Source organism: Epinephelus lanceolatus, chromosome 12, assembly GCF_041903045.1.
Source record: "Epinephelus lanceolatus isolate andai-2023 chromosome 12, ASM4190304v1, whole genome shotgun sequence".
Taxonomy (NCBI): Eukaryota; Metazoa; Chordata; class Actinopteri; order Perciformes; family Serranidae; genus Epinephelus; species Epinephelus lanceolatus.
This window is the reverse complement of record NC_135745.1, coordinates 27194575-27220233: the sequence shown is the minus strand read 5'-3', so window position 1 is coordinate 27220233 and position 25659 is coordinate 27194575. Positions and strand designations below refer to the sequence as shown.

General features: G+C 42.3%; 1 protein-coding gene across 3 annotated transcripts; it reads right to left on the bottom strand.

Moving 5' to 3' along the window:
* Positions 1-583: 583 nt before the first annotated feature.
* tbl1xr1b (TBL1X/Y related 1b) lies at positions 584-25527 on the bottom strand. 3 transcript variants are annotated; one of them, XM_033650556.2, is made up of 16 exons: positions 25388-25527; positions 23168-23234; positions 18242-18345; positions 17942-18087; positions 17122-17341; positions 15681-15813; positions 11853-11994; positions 11304-11367; positions 9938-10035; positions 9246-9306; positions 8825-8946; positions 7565-7639; positions 7317-7444; positions 4835-5000; positions 4614-4715; positions 584-2993 (listed from the first exon to the last, which is right to left on the bottom strand). In XM_033650556.2, exons 3-16 carry the CDS (start codon positions 18297-18299, stop codon positions 2967-2969), a joined length of 1542 nt encoding a protein of 513 aa, XP_033506447.1. In that variant the 5' UTR covers positions 18300-18345; positions 23168-23234; positions 25388-25527; the 3' UTR covers positions 584-2966. The 3 variants fall into 3 exon arrangements, with proteins under 3 accessions (XP_033506447.1, XP_033506446.1, XP_033506448.1); XM_033650555.2 differs by lacking the exon at positions 25388-25527 and adding an exon at positions 24935-25075; XM_033650557.2 differs by lacking the exon at positions 25388-25527 and adding an exon at positions 24931-25071.
* Between the last annotated feature and the right edge of the window lie 132 nt (positions 25528-25659).

The following is a 25659-nucleotide window of genomic DNA, read 5'->3' as shown; positions in this document are numbered from 1 at the left end:
TTCAAGGGCTCTCCGACATAGCAAAGATAGAATTAACGTTAGTACTTTCGGTAGGAACAAAAGATAGCAAACACACTCGAATGCAGTGTAAAAAGCTTATCATCTAAAAACGAAACGTTATAAAATACCATTCCACTGTCATAGACATCATTTGAAATAGTGTCTTTGTGGTACAGTCCAATCACTGTATTAAAGCAAACTTCAAAATAGTCTTTAGCTTCAGTACAAAATTTTTTAAAACAAGTAACATTCTGAGCAAAACCTCTGAAATGTCCTGACGACAAGTGTGTGTGTGTCTGTGTGTATATGTGTGTCTGTGTATCAAGCCGTTAGCTGTTAGTTATGGCTGCGAGATGAGACCTGGAATGCCATGAAGTTGGCTTGGTTCGACTTTGACGTACCCCGAGGAGTCGGACAGGACACTGTTCACCTTTTTTCACCCACTGCACACTTTCTGCAACAATTCTGATTTAAGAGCATTTTCATTAGGTGTGTCTACGATGGCTTGAATAAACACACCTCCCTGTTTGTCCATTTTTAGTCTAAAGTGCAGGAAAAAAAACACCCATCAAAGGGCTGCTCATTTTTTTATTTTTTTTAATTTTTTATTTCTCTATGACTGTTTAATGGTATTTTATAAAAAACCATTCCTCATGGTTACAACCCTTTGTGATGTACAACAACATCACATACTGTATTTCAAGCGTCTTCAAAAAGTAACTTTAAAATCCACCCTTAGCGTACGAGTGGCATACAAAAGAGTCCCCTGTGATAGCACAGATATATATTTATATATATTTATATATATATATATATTATATGCAGATACCATGTTACATCAAGTCATATGCTGTGAGTCTGCCTTTCAACAACAAGCACAGACTTGCCTCAAAACGCCAATTCTGAACACTACAAACAAAAGCGCCGTCTATCCGTGCATAGGCCTGAACGCAGCCTGTCTCCAGAGAGAGAGTGTGTGTGTGTGTGTGTGTGTTAATGCTAGGCAACGACAAACTAAAGCAGAGGGACTGTAGTGTGTACTTGCTAGACATAAAAGCTGCACACGTTACAAAGTGAAAGTCAGAATGTTTTTAAAGGTCCAGTGTGTAAGATTTAAAGATTTAGTGGCAGATTGCAACCAGCTGAGACTTCTCCATATAGAGTTTGAACTGGGGTCAGCACGATGAGCAGGGTGACAGTAACATTCACGTAATAAACTAAACGAGCTAACTACGCTAATGATGGATTGGAAATGTGAGACGACAACAGATATCAAACAAAAGCCAGTAACTGTATCGTATTAAGTTGCTGTGAGCTTTAAATTCACCACTTCTAAGCAGAAGGCAGCAGATAACGTCATGTCGGAGCCTGAATTGGCAGTCTCTCTTCCTCCAGGCAGCTGTCCGTGTCTGCAGCTGCCTGTAGCTCACTCTGCAGCAAAATCTGGGGACTGAAATGTCCCCAGAGGTGCACTGCACACCGTCAGACAACAAAAACAACAAAATGACTGCTTGAGTTGACTGAGGGTTCTCATGATTTGAATCTCAGTTTCAGGGGTAGTCCTACTTCTAACTACGGTGGCTGTTGCAAAAACGGGAATGGGCCTATCTAGAGCCAGTGGTTGGTGTGTCTGTTCTGGACCTGCTCTCTATGTAGATATTAACGGCTCAACTTAAGGTTACAAAAACATAACGATTCTTATTTTCAGGTGATTATGAACGTGAGAACACACTTATATTCCAGTTCTGCCAGTAGATGCCCCTAAATCCCACACACTGGACCGTTAAGACGCTGCGAACGACTTCTCGACATGACAAACCGTGATATGAACTCCAGCCAGGAAGTGATACTGCAGATGACGTCCTGATGAGCACAGTTACGACAACTAATCGTTCACGTCAGATGGATGCGAGCGGTTATGGGCCTGATCTCCCGAATCTCTCTCTCTTTCCCCACAGCTCCCAGAAGCTGCGACGACGCCAGATGGCAAGCCACTCCTGTGCCACGTTACCTCACAACTGACACAAGAGCACAGCCGCCGCCTGAGCTTGAGACACAGATCAGGGACAAAGTTGGCGACGTAAACCTGAAGCCAACTGCACATCAGTGTTGATGTCTTTAGAACATGGGATCGACAGCTATGTAAGATTATCTTTCAGCCTAGAGGTTTGAATTCTTTAGAGCTCTATGTTAACCTGATGAATTGTGAACACCTGAAAACCATTTCTGAGGATAAAAGTTGCAAAAACAAAGGACAGTTCAGCCTTTGATTAACTGCTTTATACTTTGTTAAAAAAAATGGAACAAACCTATCGGATAAAAATAGAGTCGACAAAATTATAAACCATTTTTATCTTCTAAGCTATACATCTGCATTTTTGAACCTTAAAGACTGCCGAGACGTGAATGAATGGATCTCCCAATGAACAGCTTTAAACACCCATTGTAAAAGACAACCCCCCCTCTCTTCTCTCCCACCCCACATGTCGTATAAAACCCGCAGATATCAGTAAAATCCAAATTCAAAACAACAATGTCCACAGGACACCAAATGCTGACATATGCAATATGCACACACCAACAGAGAACAAAAAATCTTTAGATTCTGGTACAAAGGATAAAAAGAGGAAAGCAAGAAGAATCCTGGTGTTTTGGTTTGCATGTGACGGGTCCGGAGAGTTTGTACTGTGTGATGACAGAGAAATGTTTTTTCCTGCAGGTCTGTGCGAGTAACGCAGATGTCCATACAGACCTGGTGTGTGCCTGATGCAACTGTATGCGGCGAAGATGTGGTCCTTATGTGTACATATGACGGGATGGAGGGTGGGGAGGGTCGCTCCATTTGGCGGTAATGGCGGGCCATGGCATCTGATGGGACTACAGCAGTGTGGCGGACAGGCAGGGACAGTCAGTCATTTTGGCTATGTACACATTCGTAGTCGGTCCATGGCTCCCCCAGACGTGTGTCATTTCCTCAGGTCTAATACGCAAACCTGGAAAAACAGGAAGGAATACCATTACACACAAATCTACTTCCTCTGCCGCAAGTTTCAGTTTCTGCCACACAAGGACTCTTACTGGCAGCCGCAGGAAGGATGATTCATTTATCAACAGTGACCTCAAATTTTTGTCCCTTTCACACAAAAAGACTGAATCACAGAATTTGTTTACAACAACGTCTGGGTAGAAAACCCCAGTGTCTTGTACGTAAAATGAAACAGTGCTGAGCATATGCTTCCTCAACAGGTTTAGTTCTTAGCCACCAAAAAAAAAACAAAATCAAAATCAGTTTAAGTGCACACTATATTTAAAATCTTTTCACCGCTTTATCGTGCCGTCAGACAGCTCTCTCAGACAGGGAACTGAAGTCGCTATCTCATAGCCACCAGACGTCTTTGACAAAAACAGTCATTGTTCTTTGCAGAACATGGAAGTTGCAGGTTTACGGCTGCCTCAATCAGTTACTGTGTAAGGTACAGCAGTGAAAATATTCCAAATATAGTGTTCACTTATGCTCATATTAATTTTTGAGGTGACAAAAATAGTTCTGCTGTGCTTGTAGATTTGGTTCAGTGAAGATGCTAACTGCTACAACGTTACTAACTGCTAAACAAATGGTCATTTTGTTGGTGATGTACTCCTTTAACATGTAGAAAGTTAACCCAAAAATATGAGTGCATTTAATTATTAATATAAATATTTATGTCATTACTAAAATAAGTTAAAAAAAGTAAAAAGACATCTGAATATTTTCCCATAGTTTGCAACTGTTCATGGTGTTAATTACATACACTTCTTATTAACAACCTATAGATGGCTTATTTAGTGAACAGTACTTTATCTTTCAGAACCTAATGGCTCCCTCTAGTGTTGACTGATGGCACTGCAACACAAAATGATACATTACGTTTTCATTCAGTGTTTGAGGCTTCGTTTGAAACTGTCTGATGTTGAAGTTCCCACAGTCACCCAAGGTTGTGCATATACAAAACTAACCAAAATAAAACTATATATATATATATACATACATGAAATGTCTTTAAATCTGTCAACATAACAAGTATGAGGAGGCACTGGTGCATGTTATTAAGAGACTGGGATGTCTCCATAACTGTCAATCAGTGCCTTCATAAAGGGCTGTGTTTATATTGTAATAACTGTGCTGCACTTCTTAAATCTTGTCCCTGACACACACACCCCATATTATAAAAAAATGTACCTAAAACTAATACTGAAACTAATTAACACTGAACTAAAACTAAAACTAAAAACTACTCTGACTACACACTGCTGCCTACATGAGTCAACAATCTCATATGACTGAGCCGCACGTCATAAGTCAAACACTTTTATCCACCAGCAGAACCAAGTTTGACCTTAGCATCAACCCTGATTCTTACCAGAGGCATTTTATGGTTTCAGCTTACCGGGGTGAGACCTTTAATACACACGGCTGACACACAAACTTCTTGGGTTAGTAGTCTGGTGTGGAAGTTGTACATAGAGGCTGAAGTGTGTGTGTGTGTTTTGTGTGTGTGTGAGCAGCTGCTTCATTCAGCAGTGCTTTAGTGATTATGAAGTGTGTGATAGAGTGCTCAGGCAGAAAAACTCACCGATCCGTCTGACGCGCTGGCTCCTACTTTGTCCCCTGTGGCGTTCCAGCACACTTCAAAGATCCCTCCTGTCCCCCGGTAGCTGTGGACTAAAGCACCCGTCTGAAGAAACACACACACACAGACACACACGTTGGCAACATCATCCTATGTATTTATGCCATCTTAGCGTGAGTACAATGTTAATGAGCGTGTCTGTGGTTAGAAGTTTTATCCCAGACCTGAGTGTTCCAGATGTGGACACACTTGTCGAAGGAGCCGCTGGCGAGGTGCCTGCCATCAGGGCTGAAGGCCACGCTGTACACGGGCTCCTGGTGGCGGGTCAGCGTATGGATACATACCCCGCGCTCCACGTCCCACAGACGCACCGTGGAGTCGAATGATGCGCTGGAGAGAGGGAGCAGGAAGAGGAGCACGCTCAGTGTCCAGGAGTCATGTTGCAATTAAATTAACTGCCATGTACGACACCCGTGAGATAAAGTGTGTCAGCCGGACATGGCAGCTCTAATTAAAGGAAGCAACCTAATTAATGACTTGTCTCTGCATGAATGTTGTGTTTCTCCACTCTATGTATCACCTGAGACGATATCTTGGCAGGCCAACGTGACACGGCCATTTCAATCAGATTTATTTTTATCGTCTATTGGAACGCAGAGACGCCACTGTCTCTCAGTCATGTTGTGGATGGCGGCCTGTTTGTCAATTCTGCTCAGGAACGTTAGGATTTTAGGGTTGTAGAGCTGCACAGAAAAGTTAGAAGCTTCATTCATAATGTTTACATTCAAAGTCTAAATCAACACTGACACACTGCTGTTTTTTTCTTTTTTTAATGTCTATTTATTCTGTTCAAACCTGGTATGTCTGCGCAGCTGCAGGTTTGGATTAGGCTAAACTAATATTACTAGTATTATATTATTTGTACAAGAATTAGACTCCAGTGGTGGCTGCGTAGGAGTGTTTCTGACTATTGTGATCTGAACATCTCCAAAAACTCAAGACTGTTGTAAAGTCCAAAAGTAGGGATGCATGATATTGGATTTTTTGCCAATATCCGATATGTAGATATACATCAACTTATTTGGCCACTAACTGATACCGATAGATATACTCTTTTCACTTTATTTCAACTGTTAACCAACCTATTAATACGATCAGTTATAGACTTAAAAACATATATTAATTATAATTCACTGGTGCTACAGGGGGAGATGATGAGAGAGCAGAGTCTGCTGCTGTCCAGACTGGAGTCGTACAACGCCGTCAGAGCAATGCCATGATGTCGCTCATGGGAGATGACTACTTAATGACCCAGAGACAGAGGAGGACACCTATATGACCCCCCCCCCCGCCCCCCCACAATTGGATACTAACCCATTGGATATTAATCCTCTCCAGTGGTGGAAAGGATCAGCAAACTTCCTGTTTTGCCTTTACACAGAACGTTTGGTTCAACATCACGAGCTAACAGCAGCAGCGACTAAAATCTAACACAGAGCAGTTAACCCCAACACCTGCTGGTAAATAGTTAGTCAGGGTTCCCACACGTTTTCATGGGCAAAATTTCAAAACCTTCCCATGACTTTTCAAGGACTCTTAATAACATTTTTTCCTGGCGTTTTTCCAAATAAAACAGATTCAAACTATTTCTGGCTTTTTGCCTTCATTTGATATGTCCTATTAGGTTGAAGGGTGGAGACAGAGGGGATGACATGCAGCAAAGGGCCGTGGGTTGGAATCGAATCTGTGGCCGCTGACACAGGGCGCCTACTCTGCCAAATGAGCTACTGTGCGCCTGTAAAACATAACTTCAGCTAGCTGGTACACATTGAGGGAGAGACAGAATGTGGTGGGAAAATTGATAAACGTACTTGATAGTAAGTAAAATGTTGCACATCTAGATGTATTAGACCTACATTACGTTGGCTGCTCCAGAGATTGAATTATCCATTATGTTACATTCCATAGAAGGTTATCCACTGAAGATTACTGTCACAATTTCATTACAAACATGACTGGGAAATCCCATGACTTCTCCAGGTTTTCCATGACCGTGGGAACCCTGGGTAATACATTATTCACAAACCTTAATTGAAGCTCCTAATTTAAAATATTAATTGCACAGCCCTGTCGGGTTGTTCAGGTGGTAAGATCCGCTCTGATCTGCTCGACCCAGTGTTTATACCTCAGGGCCAGCTGAGCGACTGTGGCATCCTTTACAGGTGCATCTGAAAAGCATTGAAGCTGGCAGTGTGGTGACTCACACCAGTCGGTGTCAGCCAGCGGCTACAAACACATCAAATGTGAGTTCAACTGAGGCACCAGACCTGGCTCTGAAGACGTTATTATCAGAGCTCGAGTCAAACTTAATATGGCAAGTCAAACCTGAATATCATATGAGCAGCAGCACTGAGGTCAGTGTCAAATATTTTATTGACGAGCTTCTATCAAGGAATGGGAGCGCTGCTGAAATCTGAGAAGAGCAGCGGACAGAAAACTTGTTCAAGGTATTAAATATTAAGCAAGACAGATTTATCAGGGTTATGTAAGTATCCTGATATCACCTCATAATTACGGAAAAATGCATCATTAATTAGTGGAAACTGCTGATTTAATGACATAAGATACATAGACAGTGTTTATTTCATCTCACTGTAGCATTATGATTGTTGCTTATGATGTTCAGATGCTGCTTTGTGGGCTCACCTGGCCAGCATGAGGTTGGCGCTGGGGTTGTTGGTCCCGGGGCCTGTGGGGCTCCACTTGATGGTGTAGATTTCTTTACTGTGGGCCTGGAGGTCATGGACACACGAGTCCTGCTTCATACTCCAGATCTATGCCAGAGAAGAAGAAACCAGCTACTTAGTATGCACATGCAATCAGGAATTTATCCGATTATTAAGGTCCATATTTTTTGCTTATCTTAGCCACATCTGCAGGTTATGTGGACTGACCTTCAGTGTCATGTCATCTGAGCAGGAGGCCAATAAGCTGCCAGTGGGATCCCATTTGATGGCGTTCACCTCATTCTACAGTGAGTGAGATGAGAGTTAGACAACAAAACATGGTATATTTGACTGATGGACACATATATGTATACATAGATACTTCTATGCCAATTTATCTCAAGGCATTACAATGATTTATGTCCTAAACTGTCACAGTTGCAAGGAGGCTTTCCACTGACATAAATTGTTGAGTTGTGAATGAATGCTTTAAAGCTGGGGTAGGCAGTTTTATTTTGGCGTCACTGGGCAAAATCCCACAGTAAACTTTGAGCATGTTGGAATTCAACTGGTTTGGGAGAAGACGAGACTTCAGCACCTCATTTTGGCCCCGTTTACAGGCTTTAGAAAGCCTGTGATGGGAGACTTTGGCCAATCACAAATTATTGCAGAGAGAGGACGTTCCTATGGGCTGTTCTACAAGGCAGATACATGTGCATTTGGTGAAAGCGTGGTTAAATGGTGGAGAATCCTGCAGAGAAACTGCCTACCCTGCAAAACAACCCGAAAAAGGAAGATGGACTTATCAAAAACAGAGTCTGACAATAAATAAAACTTGTCAATATTAGAAAAGTGTTTCAGAGATGGAGAGAAAATGCTGGTAATAGTTCAACTTCCTGCTAACCAGAGCCAAAGGGTCATGGCTGCAGTGTCAAGTTCATGTTTATGTAGCCAGCAGTAGCAAGAGTGATGAATCTCAAGTAATTCCAGTGCCTCTCTCCCTGCTGCTACAGACCACCTTGCTGAGGGGAGAGCAAGCAGCAGCTCTGGAGACAGACCCCCAGTCAGCAGCTGCAGCAACTCGAATCCAGCCAGAACAAACTTCTACCTGCTAGATCAGCAAACTTTCTGTTGTTACACAGGTTAGACCTGACGCTGCTGCTGGCCGGTTTGGCCGAATTCCAGCTGCTACAGCCACCAACCAAAGGTCCGTCTCCTAAACTGCTGCCTGCTCTTCTCCTTAGGAAACAGTCCACACAGGCAGAGGGACCATGAGGTGGCTAACTTTTGCTTGCTAATTCTTGTCTCATTTTTGTTGTATTTGCCTACCCCTGCTTCAGTACCATTACTAAATTTCATCAGAAGCTACAGTGACAGAATTCACATCAACTATCCTACAATGCTTTAAGAAGCATGTTTGGCCAGCGAAGGGTGTCCATTTCCCTCCCTGTGTGAGAAAGCAGCGCTCACACAGGAGTCCCGTCTCACCGTGTGTCCCTGGAAGGTCTTGACAGGTCTGTCCTGACCCAGCTTACACACATGGATGCACATGTCCGTGCTGCAGGAGGCAAACGTGTTGTTGCTCTGCCAGTCTACGTCCAGAGCAGGTGCTGTTGGGAGGCAGAGACAGAGCTTAGAGCTGCAGCAGTGAGGCTTTACAGTACTCTGATTCAATTCAGGGTCACTGTCATGCTTATACAAACTGAACAGTGTCGAAATGTGTAAAGACAACTTGCGCTGAATGAGGCAGTCAAACATATCTGTCACAGTGTGTGAAAGGACTTCAATAACATCAGTGTATCATCACAATGGTCTCACTGTAGTTCAGCAAAAGGTAGCATCTGTCTAAAAACAAAGAGTCATGCATGCAGCCTCATGTGGAACAATCCAGCTGACTCCTGTCACTCACCCGAGTGGAAAGGAAACTGTTGTTTCGCCTCTCCCGTGTGGGCGTCCCAAATAATTGTGGTCTGTGTGAAGGAGGACATTTGCATTATTTATACTAAACTAGTTTCCTTCCAGTGAGGAAATCAATACAAACATCACATAAATAAAATACAGAGAATGTGTTCTTGCTTTAAAGAAGCTGCAGGTCACACTAAGTTGACCTGAATAATGTGAAGTAGGATAAACAGGGAAGTTAATAAATCACACACGCGCCCGTTTATACCTCCCAAACATCAGCGCTCGGGCATTAAAATGAATGCTGAAGGTGACACTGTGTGTGTGTCATTACACTTCTGTACACTAGATGGTAATGTTGAACAACGTCCGTACGCAGCGTGTCTTATCTGATGTTTGGTGGAGAAGCATCACTCTCATGTGTCACTCTGTAACATTTGGTGTAGGTGTAAGGAGAGCCTGACATGCAGGTACACACTGAGGACAGCACATGATGTCTGCATGGACCTCTCTGTGGTCTGAACACCATCCATATTATGAACATTTCTTTTTGGCATGTATTTATGTATAAATGTATTTTACATATTGCACCATTAAAGGGGAAACTCTGAATAAGCATTAAGCTGCAGGGTTCACAGAGTCACCCAAAAAAGCATGAATCAAACTTATTCACCTCTATAACTCAAAGCTAAGTCTTACCTTGTCTACACCAGCACTGAGGATGAAGTTTCCTTTCTTATTCCACTTGAGTGCAAATATAGGACCTTTATGTTGACCCAGCGTGCTGGCCAGGTTACCTGCAAATATTAAAAAACCCAACTGAGCTTAGAAAAGGAGCAGAAACATTTTATCACCCAAGCAGTGTTTTCCTGGAGTGCATGCAATGTCCTGCTGAGTGAGAATAGTGTGTGCCTGTGTGTGTTAAAGGGTACTATGAACATGGTCGTTGAAACTGTGGAAGCCATCACATCCATCCTCACATACTGTAATCAGCGGTATAAAGACTCTCCTCGAAATGTTCATGCATTAGGCTAAATTATAGACTAAACAGTGCATGGGTAATTCAGAGTTCATTTACAAATGGCTTGAGGCAATTTTCCCAGGTAGCTTGCACTTTTGAATCATAAGCATCAATGGTTAGAATGCCTGTTTCGCCAATCAAATGTCTATTGAATCTTGGAGTGCCATATCTCATTTTGTTCAGAAAAGGGAGGACTTTCCAGTCAATATAATTTCAATAGCCAAGGACATATCTGAGAGCACGACAGGCAAAATATAAATACATGGGCCTGACCGATTTGGGAGACGAAAAAACTTCTGTGGCTAGGGTTCTCTCAAATACATCAATGACCAAAAACAGAATTTGATGATGTTGTTAAGAGGCGTAAGATCATGGGAGTTGTTGTCTTAACTGTTAAACAACCACCATTACCAATTAATTTTTTAGGCTTATTTTTTGGGCTTTTTGCCTTTAATGGCAGGACAATTTGAAGCATGAGGGGGTCTCCTTCTCCAAACAGACCTGATGATTGATATAGTTTAAAACACTGAATAAAGCAGTTTCACATCAAAAATCTGTGTTTCCCTAACTCTCTTTGGTGGCTAGACGCCAGGAGAGGCTGCTAGCTGAGGTGCCACTGACGTTGTTTTTAGGCTGGGACTCCTTCAGTGTTTTTACCAGGAGCCAAATTAACCCCAGAACTCTCCTCCTCTCAAAAACACACAGATCTGGGTTTTAAAATTGATTAAAAAAACACTGAAAAAAGTAGTTTCATGTTAAAAGGTAGTGACTCTCCGATACTTTTCAGCTGACACAGGATGTCCCAGGGAGTCATGGAAGAAATATGAGCCTAGCTGCCTTTAACAGTAACTCAGCTTGTTTCTCTCGAAACTTAAAGTTCAGATGTCCGATGACTAAAATCCTTAAAAATGATATCATTAAAAAAGACCATGATCTAAAAAGTGATGCTGAGGTGACTGTAAATAGAATGTAGAGGGCTGGGAATGTTTTAATGTCCTGCTATCTGGAAAACTGCCATGCATCACTGTAAAGCTGCAATCTTACCGTCTTTTGTCCATATCCTAGCAAAGCCATCGTACGAGCCTGTCGCTAGCAATGTTCCCTCGCTCTGAAAGACAGAAAGAAAGCAATGAGTCTATTAGTTTGAAGTCAGCTGCACTACGACAGAAAGAAAGCAATGAGTCTCATTCGTCTGAAGTAAGATGCACTTAGTCTTTCTCAGCCTCGATGCAGCCTCATTCAGGCAGCGCTGGGCCTGATTTCACAGTTATATTCCACTTTGTTTACCAACAAGACTCGCATTAAGGAGTAAATAGTTAATGACAGACAAAATATTAGTGCTGATTTGGCGTTGTGTACGGACTTGTACTACTCAGGGAAAAAATAGTTTGCAGCTGAGCAGCATAAAAAGCCTTTTCCCCCGCGGGAGTGACTCGCCCCCATATATCTGGTTGGAAGGAATGCCTTTAGCAGAAGTAGTGGTCACACACACACACACACACACACACACACACAGCACTAGATTAGATTACTCCAAACTGCACTCAGTGGAACAGACACACACACAACCATACTGTTCAGCTACACACTCACATTCCAGTCTAGTGAGGTGACGTCTTTGTTGCTGGGTACGTCCTGGCCCCCTTCCCGTATGCAGTGCCTCAGAACCAGCTGGGTGGACCCGCCTGTGCTGTTCTCACTCAGGTTCCAGATTCGTGCTGTCGAGTCCCCGGAGCTGCCCAAGTCAACACACACACACACAGTCTAACGTTAGACACGTACCATGGCTTCAACTCTAAAAATCAGTACTGGTAATGGTATAAAACTGACCATCATAGCTCTTGAGTAGAGTTGGGGTTTGAAAGCAATTTATCGAACCTGAACCCAGTATCAAATCCAATATCTTTTTAAATCTCTATCAAACCTTTTCATATCATCTGTTGAGGAAAAAGGAGAAAGACATTTTACAAGCACAAAACTCATTAACTTTTACGTGGACCCAAACGCAGCCCTCGATTGTTACCAGGACTGTTCCTCCATTTCAGTTTCACTTTGAGACATGTGCTCGTGCTCAGGAGCAGGACTGTTAGATATACAGTATGCATATCATACTCACTGCTGCGGGGTTGGACGGTTTTATAAACGAGCACTAAATTGCTGATTAAGGCAGCAGAAACTTTGATGACATTTTAGAAAGATGATGAATCACTCTGGTCCTTGATTAAGTTTTGTTTGGTTAAGTTAAATCAATTCTTTCTACTGACAAAGGCTTCGATCCATGTGCTGTGAAGGAAATTAATGTTATGGATTTACACTTAACTGTTAATTATGGCTCAAGGTAACGGCCGTTCACAGTCGGACAAAGCCTCTCCTGGGATGAGTGAGGGGGTAATGACTTTGTCTCACATATTCACACCTATTTCTCACACCTTGATAGCTTATTTCAGGATTTCATTACTTTAGTCCAGACCATCTACTGCTGCTCGATCTGACACAAAGTGACCTGTAAAAAACCAGCTGGTGCATTTTGTCAAACCATATCTGTTTTATTTGTGTTTCATCTCTCTGACTGCTCAGAAATGCAGTGCCTCTTTTGAGCCAAAGATAATGAGGAGTACAGGGAGGAGACATAAAATCATCAGAGGAGATGATTGTTTCAATAGCTGCAGTTACACTGGCAATATTTTTTTCAGATTGAAATCATTCTGATTATAGATTACAACTTATAACTAACTAATAATGTGGACGCTAAATAAAGTGATTCGATAAGATATGTGTTTACAAGTCTCAACCATTCTATCAGAATACGACATTTTTGACTTGCGTAAAGTGGAAGTGAAGCGTCTGATTTGCTTAACTGAGAAAATTTAATTCATTCAATTAATAAACTGTCAAAGGAGAAGAAGTGGTTTCACCTGCATGCAAACTATCGATAGACGCTGCAATTTACCAATGTTCCCTAAACATCTTATATGAAGGCCACTGCTACTAGCAGCAAAAAATGATCGTTATGTCCAGCGACTCAACATCACAGCCTATATCAACACCGTAAGGTTTTGAAATCAAATGATACCTACATTTATCAGAGCACTCACAAAAGAAGGTACCATTAGCAGAGCACTAAATATTGTTTTATTCTATGAACGATTTCTTTGTCAAAATGAGCAGAGGGATGCACACACAAACAGCTGTTGGAGCATGTGCAATGCAGGCATCCCCTACGTCACCTAACGTTACCCCCATGAGTCACCAACATGTGCAGGAAGAATGTATTTATTCCAACCACAGCGAAACGATCAGATTAAGCATCTACATTGTTATTAGGCGTTAATATTTTCCGGATTCTCAGCAACACAGTAACAAACATGACGAAAAATGTCCGGACGTATGTACGTAATGTACCTACTTGAAAATTCATTCAGATCGGACCAGTCTCTTGTGATTGAAGTTGCTACACGAGGTATTTATATTCTTACTGCGCTATTATTCTGATTATTAAGGTAAACACATCTAACAAGAGGATTTATTTGAACTGGGGCGAACAAAGCTGTGGGATTTGCGTGATTTGACCCTCAATATTAAATGAGAAAACAGTGAAATGTAATGTTTGCTGTTTGGCCCAATCAGCTTAGAGATGCATAGCATTAATAGAACCCAACGCCACTCTTGAGGTGATCTGATCAAACAGTGCAGACTGCTACAGATGGTGAAACTGCAACAAACAAGCCCACCATTAACTCACAGAACAAGAATAAAAGACTGTACTCAGCAGTCACTCTGAGGCTCACCCCTCTCAGTTGACGGATCTATCAGTGGAGCCATGATTGACTAATAACTGCTGAGTCATCTGTTGTTCTCTACGGACAATAAGCCTTCAGTCATTAGTTGTTACTGGAAAATCCGTCTCATTTCCAGCATCACAGTAATAATGTGAAACATGCTTTGCTCTTTAAGAAACACTTCATTGTGAGAGACTCTGCTGCCTGAGTGCATTGATCTGGAGAGGAGGAGAGGGATAATGACACTGGAGAAACAACCACTTTAGTCAACAAAAGTTTGTTTAGTGCTGATAAATTAGGAAAACAAGCCTTTTCTCCTCACACACCCAGGTTTCTCCTGAATAAGACAAAGTAAACTGTTTTTAAATGAGCTCCCTGACCAACAAGAGATAAAGATTTTGCTTTAAATCATGGAGTCCTTGTAGGTTAATGAGTAGACGGCCACAAACAGAGCAGTAAGGACTTATTACACTATACTACACTATAACACTTGCTGCTGCGTATTGTCAAATCATAATGACTGAAGGCTATCATTCAGAAGGCATTTGTATTAAATGTTAACCACATGACTGCCTGGTGGCTGCATGCTTCTACCAACCAGTCATGTTTACATCCATGTCTGTCCACACTCACATGTAACCATGACAGTAAACAGAGCTTCAAGCATGGATGCTGCTGCAGAGAAGCTTCAAACTCTAAATGTGGATGCTTCTTACACATCAACAGAAGATCTATACATTCAGCACAGTTTCAAGGTGGACACCCAACATTAGTGTCACCAATTCAGTATCTGACCAAATGTCTTTTCTTCTGTTTCCGAGTTATGATGTAGAAAAAACAGCCATCCTACTAGACAGTGAGGTCACAGCGACCTTTGACCACCAAAATCTAATCTGTTCATCATTAGTCCAAGTGGACACTTGTGCCAGATTTGAGGAATTTCCCTTGAGGCACTCCTGAGTTATCCCGTTCACAAGAATGGCACAGATGGACGGACAGACGGACAATAGAGCGGCACAATTTATCGAAATATTATCAGAATTCCGATATGGCCGAGTGCAATATCTAAATCGCTGGAGCTGCAATTTTTTGATAAAAAGGTAATATGTGACACAACATACTATTATGAATGAAGCACTGTGGTGTTACAGAGAGGCCCTGGCCAGATAATCGTATTTCATATGTAAGTGAATAAGACAGTTTGGTCAGGGAACCTTGTGAGTTGTAATGGAGCCAAATTTGATAACATTACCTTTATTAAATGTTGCTGTTGTCCCTGGTTTTGTATGAGCAGCGAAAAGGTCCACTAGTTGTTAGGCTAATTTATACAATGTAAAATGCCATAGACTTGTGCTAAAAAAATTAGCATGTTGTATTTGTGAGGAAAATGTGTCCAGATAAACACAAGTGTTTGTCTGTGAATGCTGCGAGTTATAGTGAAGCTGATTTGTGTACTTGTGTCTGAAAATGTCTATTAAGCCATGTTTAATGTGTGTTAAATGTGTGTTTTGAATCAACTAAACTTTACAGCACTTCACAGAAACGCTGCTGCTAACCAGTGCTTTTGGAGGTGTTTTGGAGAGTGACACTTTTCCATGATATAACCCTTATGGGAAGTGAGGGATGATGTGGAGATACTGACCCGGAGGCGAGGAGGTCGTTCACTGGGTTCCAGGCACAGATAAAAACTTCAGATTCGTGGCCCCTCAGGACCATGGCTTTACTCTGGGGGATCTCCACGTCCCGGTCCACCTCCATCATCTCTGAGTGGTGATCTACAGGAAGGAGTGAGTAACGAAACCTTTAACTAAAACTTTACATAACGAGATTCATTAGCTTCTGTCCCACTGTTCTGAAGGTTAAGAGGATGCGATGCAATTTTCAAGGGTAATGGAGTGTAAACAAGACGTGATGAATCACCGCTCCCAGTAAAGTAGCCTATTAATTTTGCAATGAATAGCCAGTGTTTCCCCACACATAGCCTCTATTTGGGTAGAACTGCAAGATACATTAACAATAACAGAGCTTCATCTAATTTCCTATGAAGCAGACCAGCCTCACAGCAGCACACAGTGACGTCATCGTCTGATCTTGTTAATTCAAACAGAATGGCAACACCACCGTTTCTCGACAAGCCTTGAGTAAACGGCACTGCGCTGAGTGAACACCAGCCGAACAGCTGACAGCTGTGGAATTAAAGAGCAGACTGTGCTTGTTGTTGGATGACCGAGAGTGTTTTCACCAAACCACAGCTTGTCCTAAAGCAGGAAGTGTGCAAAATACAAGTAATCAACACACATGAGACACTGTAGGTGCTAATGTTGGACATGTCTGTAGGCTGTGAGAAGCTGGATCTACCCGTCAGTAGCACTCTATAATTTCATTCAGAGGCCCATTGTGATTAAACCATGTTGAGGAAAAGGAGGGAGGTTTTGAGGGAGAACAACCAAACCGCATTTTGCCTTTTACGCTAAAACAAACAAACAACTGTGTGCTGGGAAAAGGTGAGTAAAGACGTGGTGACGGTGCTGCACAGGAAGGACAAAACCATGAGGAAACACATGTGCTGCTGTTAGAAAAACACCAGAGTAGCTTTATGTAATACCCAGCAAGCCGCAGACATTTCACACAAAACTAAATCCAAATGTACTGCAGCTGTCATGAGAAAAGCAAACAGCAAACACACACAAACAGAGGTTGTAAGCTCTGACTCCATCCAATAAGAACATCCAAATTACCTTATATGGAAATTGTGTAAGAGAAAATTATATACCATCATATATACAGTTAGTGCACATTTCTTAAAATATACTTTGCTATGTATTTAGGTCATAACAACCCGCCTTCCTTCATATAACTCAAGTCTTTTTTTCCATTCACTGGTGTTATATCAAGAACCAGATTTCAGGCTGAATGCCAAACAGCTTACACAGCATCTTAAAAACATGAATCTGATTATGTCAACGCATTTAACGCCGGAATAACATCCTGCATAAGAACATGAAACATTTCTGGAATTTGGTCAGCCATCTGTTTCTTAAGGAGCTGATTCAGAGATTGTTTACAACCGTGAGCGAGCTTACTGGCTAAGGCGTGGGATCCATTTTCCTCCCCGTTGGCAGCGCCCTCTCCATTCTTGGTGCTTCCCTGGGGCCCTGCGCTGCTGCCGCTGCTTGCCGCCTGCTGCTGCTGCTGGGCCAGCTTGTCCCTGTAGGCCTGCTGCCTGGTTTGGACCACGTCTGGCATCACGGCGTCGATCAGAGACAGTGACTCAATGGGCCGCCCGTCAAATAAGGTCCCGTCCTACAAGGGGGCACATTGAAAATTTATATATATTCACAGTCATGCAGGCATGTCAAACAAAGACTTCACTTTTCAGGCACTACTTTTTCATTTTCAAGGACTTCAATCAAAGCAAATAATTCATTTCCAAATATACATTTCTATTAAATGTTAAATGAAGTGATCAGTGTCTCTCTTTCCAGTGAAGGGTTACTCATCACACTCTTTTCACGCGAGCTTGTGTTGGCATGGTTAAAGTAAACACGATTTAAACAAACTTTTCCTCTCTTTCGGGTGTGTGGATGTAACAGCTCTGCCGAAAACTGTTAAACTTAAGTTACAGCTGGTTTTGTTTAAATTTAAACATTTTAAATAAAGGAGTGTATGTTTAAGTGCAAGGATCGTCGAAATTCGCTGGTTTTGGTATCAACTACTAAATTTTTTGGCATCGTGACATGCCTTACTTACATCATCCTTAAGACCACCCACCAAATTCACTGCACTGTACAAACCAACACACAAACTTGAGTCAAATCCTAACGCTGAGAGTGCACCTCTTCTTGCCAGCGTGTTGTAAGGTTACACTAATTCGTAGTTGAGGGTTTAAAGATGGAACCTGACCTCATTGATGCTGACTTCAGCCTCCACATACTGCAGACCCTTCTGGATGATGGAGATGAGGGCAGCAGGGGGCACCAGGGCTCCATTGATGTTGGACTGACTGATGTGGCTCTCTATGCCAAAGGTGAACGCTGAGTGGGAGAAGCCTGGAGGAGGCACAGATGATTTGGGAAGTAGGTCGGAGTCAAAGTTCGGTCACAGAGAGTCCAGAGCAGCAGTGTGAAATATGACATTTGAAATGTTCTTTGAAGGAGGAGAACGAGTGCATTTCGCAGCTGCATTCAGATAATCAAGACTTACCTGACTCTTGCAGGTATCTGTAAACCAGGAAATTGACTTCATCACTGCTTATGCTCATTTTTAGTCCTGGTGATTAAACCATTGGGTCAGCACAGGATAGGAGCCTGTAAAAGCAAACCACAGAGCAGCTTTAATTAAATTGGTGGTATTACACATTATTGAACTGAGCTGAAGGAAGGGTTTCTTCACCACTCAAGTGTTGGGTGATGATAGTAAACAGTAAGATGACATGCAGGAGCACAGAGCCAAGGGTAAAGAAGAGCCCTCTCTCTCTCTCTCACACACACACACACACACACACGGAGGATGGTGTTACACTACGAGCTAACTACGTAGCTCACTACCAAACTGGCACACACTGTGAAAACTGAGAAGAGGAAGAGGTTAAAAACAACATCACCTTGCCTGACCTAGATCTTGCAACTTCCACGGAGAGAAGCGGGCGAACACAAGCTGTGATCTGCCATTTGATACATAATGATGTTTCGCTCCTCTCTAGTTGTGTTGGCTGCAGAAGCCTTCTGGCTCTAGGCAGGGCACCAGTTTCCATTCATTAACCTACAACTGGAAATAATTACCAGCCGCCTTCATGGGGCAGGCTGGGTATTTTGGACTAAAACGTCTGGAATAGATGGGCTTTAAACCTCAGCAATAACAGATCCTACAGTGCTTGAGTCCCAGCTCCATATTTATTCATGCAGAACCCGCACTGTTTAAATGGGACTGTGGAAATAAACAAGGGGATCTGGACGGGGGACAGAACCTCTACTGTTTCCATCATGCCAGCCTGCTGAAAAAGTCAACATGTCTCCTGCCGCATCCCAGAGGCTGAGGTCCAAGACCAACTGAACCAAGAGGCCTGGAATCTAGTAGAAGCCCTTCAGCTATCCATAACAAGGTGGTCAGAAAGTCCTGACGGCGAGTTTTTTCACACTGAAGCATGACAAACAGAACAAAATGACCAATAAGAATAACACTGACAACAAATGGCGTCAATATTTCTGCAGAAAACACAGCATGCTTCAAACAAAATGTGCTTTTTACACTGCGGCAGTACTGTACTCATGCTCTTACAGTGTGCTGTGTTTTTCCATTACACTCTGTTTAAGGGTCAGTGTAGTTATGGTGCACTACAAGCATGTTGATACAGCACTCTTGCACATCTGACACTAGCCTGTTTTGAAAGGGTGCCTGCAAATGTCATCACTATGCAAGTGACGCAGGAGCGGTGAACAGGGTCAGAGCTCACTTGTGCCTGCCAAACACTACCAGGAGACTTTGAAAAGACTTAAGTCTGACGCCCTCTCAGAATGTAAGTTTACAGTCACACACTAAAAGATTTGCAAAGACTGGGGATCTTGCATTGTCACTATTTACAAGACTACAAGTAGATTCCTTTTATTATTTCCCAGCTCTTGAAACTGGTTCAATTTTCTGCCTTTTCTCACATCCGTAAGAAGAGTTGGTTTACTAAGAAGTAGAGACAAAAATATGGCGTAACCTCAGGTCATATATTTCCCCACAAGAGAAGAACGGAGCAGCAAGAAAAAGACGTGGGCATCTATGTAAGCAAATACCTTCCTTGAAGTCTTCCCGAACAAAGGGAAGGTAATGTTAGCCTATCCAGAAATGAACAACAGCAATGATGATGCTTACAGCAGAGTGAAATTTAATACCCTCACAGTATCAAATCATTATACAGCTGTTTAGTGCTGTAGAGTGCAGCAATTGTTTTTTTTTTTTTTTCTTTACTATTAACAGCAATGAACTTCAGTATTTGCATCAGCAGAGACGTGTCGTAATGTGTCGTACTTGTCCTAACGTCAAGATGAGAGAAAGACTGACTTAAAACAGCTCGGACTGTTGTCTGCAACAGTGAAGTCGCTTATAAAGTATTTTGGTGTAAGGCCAGCATTACAAGAATAGGTCGAACAATTCATCTGGCTGACACAACATCTTACTATATTATAACTTCAGCACTGATCGAGAGCATGGACACATCACTTCCTGCATCATTTTGCTTAGATAAACAGCTGTTAACTTGACACGAGAGTTACACAACATGCAAATGACATAACCTCACCTGACTGAATCGTGCTATCATGTTACATCACAATATTTTCAGCTGTGGACGAGATAAGAACCCATAGGGACATTCCAGTTAGCAGCTAACTAAGTGGACCTAAACAAGTTATCAGTATAGCTGTTAAACAAAAAGTCTATGCTACAAAAATTTTAAGTGCATCAGCTTAACAGTTCATGATTATAATTCCCAAAGACTCGGAGCTATGAATTAGCCGTCTGTCTGTAAAACTAAGATTGGCTCAAGCAGCTAGAAGTGGAGAGCTTTAAACTCATTGACATTAGTCTCACATTACCAGAAGCCCAGACAACATTTGAACCGTGCCAACGTAGGCCTCGCACTCAGTGAGTCTGCATCTCTTGTACAGATCACTGACTGAGACGGGCATTTGGTACAGTCTTGTTTAAAGTGGCAACATTTTATCTGATTGGTTAGAACGTGTTTTAACTTCAAGTTCACTTTTCAAGCAGCAAGACTCTCTTGTCAATGATGAGCATTGGTGAATAAATCTGAATGGTGTTTAACGGAGTACCAAGTCCACTTTGCTATGTGGCCTAGCATGCAACTGATCACAGGAATTTTGAGATTAAAAACTTGGCTGCACTAGTGAATCTTTTAAATTATAAATCATTGACCTGGTTGGTGTCTATGTCCCATTTTGCCTTGCTCTCTCCCCAGATTTTCCTGTCTTCCTTTCAGCCACCGCCTTAAATCTGGTATTAGAATTTCAACATGTCATACCGATGGACTTTGAGTCAACCTGACACCCAACCAAACATTTCTAAATAGTTCAGACAGGTGTGAAAACACAACATTCAAATGAGTCAACTACACAAACAGAAAGTCAACCCAAGACACCAAGAACACTGCGGACCTACCCCAATACATACTAAAAAGCACTGAAGCACTGAAAGCTCTTTACCAACATACGTTTGGTTTAAAGCCATTGTTTCCATTGATACACATTTCCACAGAAAAACAAATTATACTGAACCACTGCCACACTCCAAACCTCGAGTGCTGTACATGTATTTAGCTGTGAAACCACCACACCAACAAATGACTCAAACCAACCTTTCGATCTCAAAACGAAAACGAAATACCACCAGCAGCGTGCATCCTTCATCGATAGGTGTCGGTCTGCCTCAGTTCCACTTCTAGTAGGATGTATTCTTACCAAGAGCTCACTCTCTTGAAGCGAAGCCACAACCACCACTTCTTCAACCCGTAACCACAGCTAGTAAAGGAATTTCCTTACAAGTGAACGGTTCTAGTTGTGACCTATAAGAGCTCTTGAAAAGTGCCACCGCTTTGTAAACAACTGGATTATTGGAGTCATTTCAAGGTGAACATTTGACGAAGCGTAATTTGTTTAACAGACATGTTCGACAACTCACGCTTGTTTCAACCCTTTTTTGGGACATGTCTAATACTAACTTGTTGGTCTTGACTGAGGACAATCCACAGCAATATGTTTTTGTTTTAAAATAAAAACAATGTCCGCACACACAAGCGTTTTAGTATCATTTCAGAAATAATCTCCGTTAATACTAACACGCCTGAAAACACACATCACATGGCCATTCACGTACACTGGGCATGTGCGTGCGGGTGTTAACAGGAAGCAAATTGTCTACTCTCTCTCTCAGACCAGAGATTTCTTTGCTTGGACTGACGAAAAGGTGGAACTGCTACTGACAGAAACATGAGTATGATACTGTGTTCACATGATGAGTGACACAGCAACAGGCTACAAGTTATCATCAATGGGAGCCGGTGATGCCTGATACGTGTCGCTGAGCACGGCTGTGACACGCTACAAGTCAAAGATGTATGGGCTTGAATATTTTCTAGCACTCAAATGACGTGGTGAAGCATAAACCAATCATATGTTTTTGTTTTTAGCGGTAGTACTGTGTTATTTAGCTAAGTTGGCTGGTGGTATTCTAGCGTTCTTTATATTACAGTGCACACATGGATGCGATGGGGTGGTGAAATGTGATGTAAAATGGGGCTCAGGCATTAATCAGAAGCAGAGATACTTTTATGACCAAATACAAACTTTAAATGAAGTGAAGTTGAGCTGCTTTGTTGCTAGTTGCAGATATACACAAGCTTGTGACGACGTGACTACCCTAACACACGCTTGAGCAACAATTTAACAACGTCTCTGCGAAACTGTAGCAGGTCATGCTATTGCTTTATTGTTTGTATTGTGAACACTGCGTAAGGCAATTAAGGCAGCGGAAAACAGGTTGGGAGTCACTGCAAAGCAAATACAGCAACATATCAGAGTGGTACTGAGAGCCTCATCAATTGCTGGAGAAAGGAGTACCCACACAAGAAGGTACCTAGCCATAATGTTTTGACTTGCCAAGTATGACTGATAAGACCCAGATTGGGTCTTATCAGTCACCAATCTGGAAGCGAACCATGTCTGCGTCATGCTTTCCAGAGGTCTACCTTTATGCCCATCCAGGATTAAAATGCAACCCCAGAGTTTTCAAACTAAAAAGTGGTTGGCAGCATTTTAAAGGTCTCCATTTTAGGGGTTCCAAAACGCTGACGTAATGTGGCCGCTGGGTGTAAACGTAGCAATAGTTATGAGTTTTTAAACAAAAACATTAGTGTGGAGGTTGCCTGAGTCATTCCTGCACCCCTTCTCCCACCGCCTGAATACAAAGCTAAATTACAGCCACCACTTTCTCCATATGACTCCTGACGCTTTGCTATAGCAAAGTGATCTGCCAGACCGCAATATAGCTTGCAGCCACAGCAACAGACAAAACAAACAAGTAAGGAAAAAACACAAAGGTGTGACATTAAACAGTGAGATACACTACCCATGTGATCGAGGTGCCTTCAGATGCACATCATGGCTCCGTTGTCCTCAACAAGAACTCTCGGCCCCTGAGAGGAAAGAAAAGAAGAGAAACTGAATACACCTCTTCCAACTTCTGAATTATACATAAGTGACATCAGGCGTGGGCAGCACATCTGGATCACTGTTCATCAGAGTGAAATCACTTGCAGACATAATGTTAACATTTTATTACATTCTGCGTCTTAAATTGGTATATTACTATCAGTAATTTGTCTCCATGGCACATTTTTCATACCTCAGACCACCTCCCACCATGAACTGTGGTTTAGTAATCTGCCCCAACCTTCCAAGTAATGCACTAACACTTTTCGCACATGTTCATATGTGTTTAAATCTTTATTTAGCAGCACAGGATCCATGTAGGCCGTGCCAAAAATCCACAGAAGATAGTGCTTCTCTATCAGTGCTGTGACAAATTACCTTAATTAAAATAGACATTTTAGCAGCTGCGTGTCAGCGAGTGGGTGAAAAGGCAGCCAGAGGAAAGTGTTATGAACCACGGGGCGTGTCACTAAACAATGAAAGAAACTGGGTCAGCAATGTAATAAGCCCAAACAGCCTGTGGATATTTATGCTATGTGCGGTGTAACTATACCTGAAGGATAGTAATTAAAGGGCAAGTATGCTTTTGTAGAGTCAAACAGACATGTCAGTTAAGTAAGTACAGATAAATTTTAAATGCTTGCCGCCTACAACAGTAACCAACATCTTACTCTTGGTACTGGATAGCCATCTGGGGCCAAGGACTACAGTTTTTAGTCTGAGTGTAGCTACAGTAAATGAGCAATTCATTTTGTCAAGTGGCCATTTCAGAGTATAAGTCGTCTGTGTGACTGTAGGCCTGGTTCAGCTGTTCCTCCCCAGGTCGCATTGATTTCGTGCAAGTTAAATACAGGCACAATGCTAATCTGCCGGTAGCGAAATCTGCAAGATAGCATGGCAGGATACTTGCGGAAATACATTACCCATCCCCCACACACGGTGGCGACTGAATGGGCTCAACAAACTACAGTGTGTACGTTAACCGACATGCTGTTATAAGCATAGTAACCAATGTGTGCCAACGTATAACTCGAAATACACTTCATACTGTAAGAGAATCTGAATCAAGTGTCTTTCTGACAAAGCTTTGGAAAGATAAACTATATAGCAGCGCCTTATCTACAGAGTGTAACTATCATTTAATTCCCAGGCTGACAATTGTCCACATGTCATGGGTCAATGAGTGGATGTATGGGGAATGAGAATTGGCTTTAACTGCACTATTACTGTACGTTTTTATCAAGTAAAAACGCATTACTTCTGCCTTCTTATTCACCTCGTAAACTACTGCAATTAACCGTTTATTTACACCCCATTTTTACGCGATGCCCCATCTGAGCTACGGGACGTTAGCATGCTAGCCAACATGCGAGTTAACATTAGTTTTACATTGGCGGCGGCTGTAACCGTCACCGCACATGCCAGTCAGGCGACGCGGTCTAACATTTCATTTATTTAATCCAGCTCACAAACAGTTAACAGCTACCAAACTAATGCAGCTAATGCTACATTGATTAGCAATGTGTTTAGTTGTTCTACAAAGCGACTGACTGCTATAAGTTAGCTTCTTTGAAACAGCATTTCTTGCCTAGTACAGTGATCTCGTCAGCCACTCTCGACCTAGCTAGGTGGCTAACACTAGCATGCTAGGCTAATGACAGTGTTGCTATAATCTCGCACCTACTTGGACAAAACCTTTCAATTGACGAGATCTTCCACAGCTCTTGTGTCTCAAGTCAGACCATGTTATCTCTTTAATCGATTGCAAGGCAGATCGTTTGCGCACATGTATTAACTATCGATAGGTTATAATATTTAAACTAAAGCCAGGCGGTAAGAGCCCAGCAAAGGCTTCAGACATTCGACACAGTGAGGTGACCCGGCAGGCGAAAATGAGCTGCCTGTAACTACTGTTATTTCAAAGCGCCTCTCGCTAAAGCTCAATGTAACGATTAACCGTGACGACCGCGCCATGTATTAACGGCTACACGACCAAATACGGTGACGTAGTGGTGGTAACTTATGTAACAAGACTAGCTAGTATACCTTTATATAACAACAACAGCCACACCATGCAGAACTAGGGTAAAAGCTATATCGGTGACTAACCTATTTACCCAAAAGCACCAACACACACCTCGTGGTTTGTTAAAGGTGAAAGCCGCCCTCAAGCGTTGATTAAATATTAGCTCCCGGTCCGTTTGACAGGTTCACAGCAAAATGGAGCCACATTTCCTCGTTGAAAGGGACCAATGAGATGGAATAGGGAGAAAAGGCCCCTGGAAGTTTGTCCCGCAGCCAAGCACCAGTCATAACAACAGTGTCCTCGCCCATCCCCCACTACACCCCATTTCTGCCTGGCTGGTCATCACTAGCCATGGATTAATGACACCCCACCCCCTATCCTTT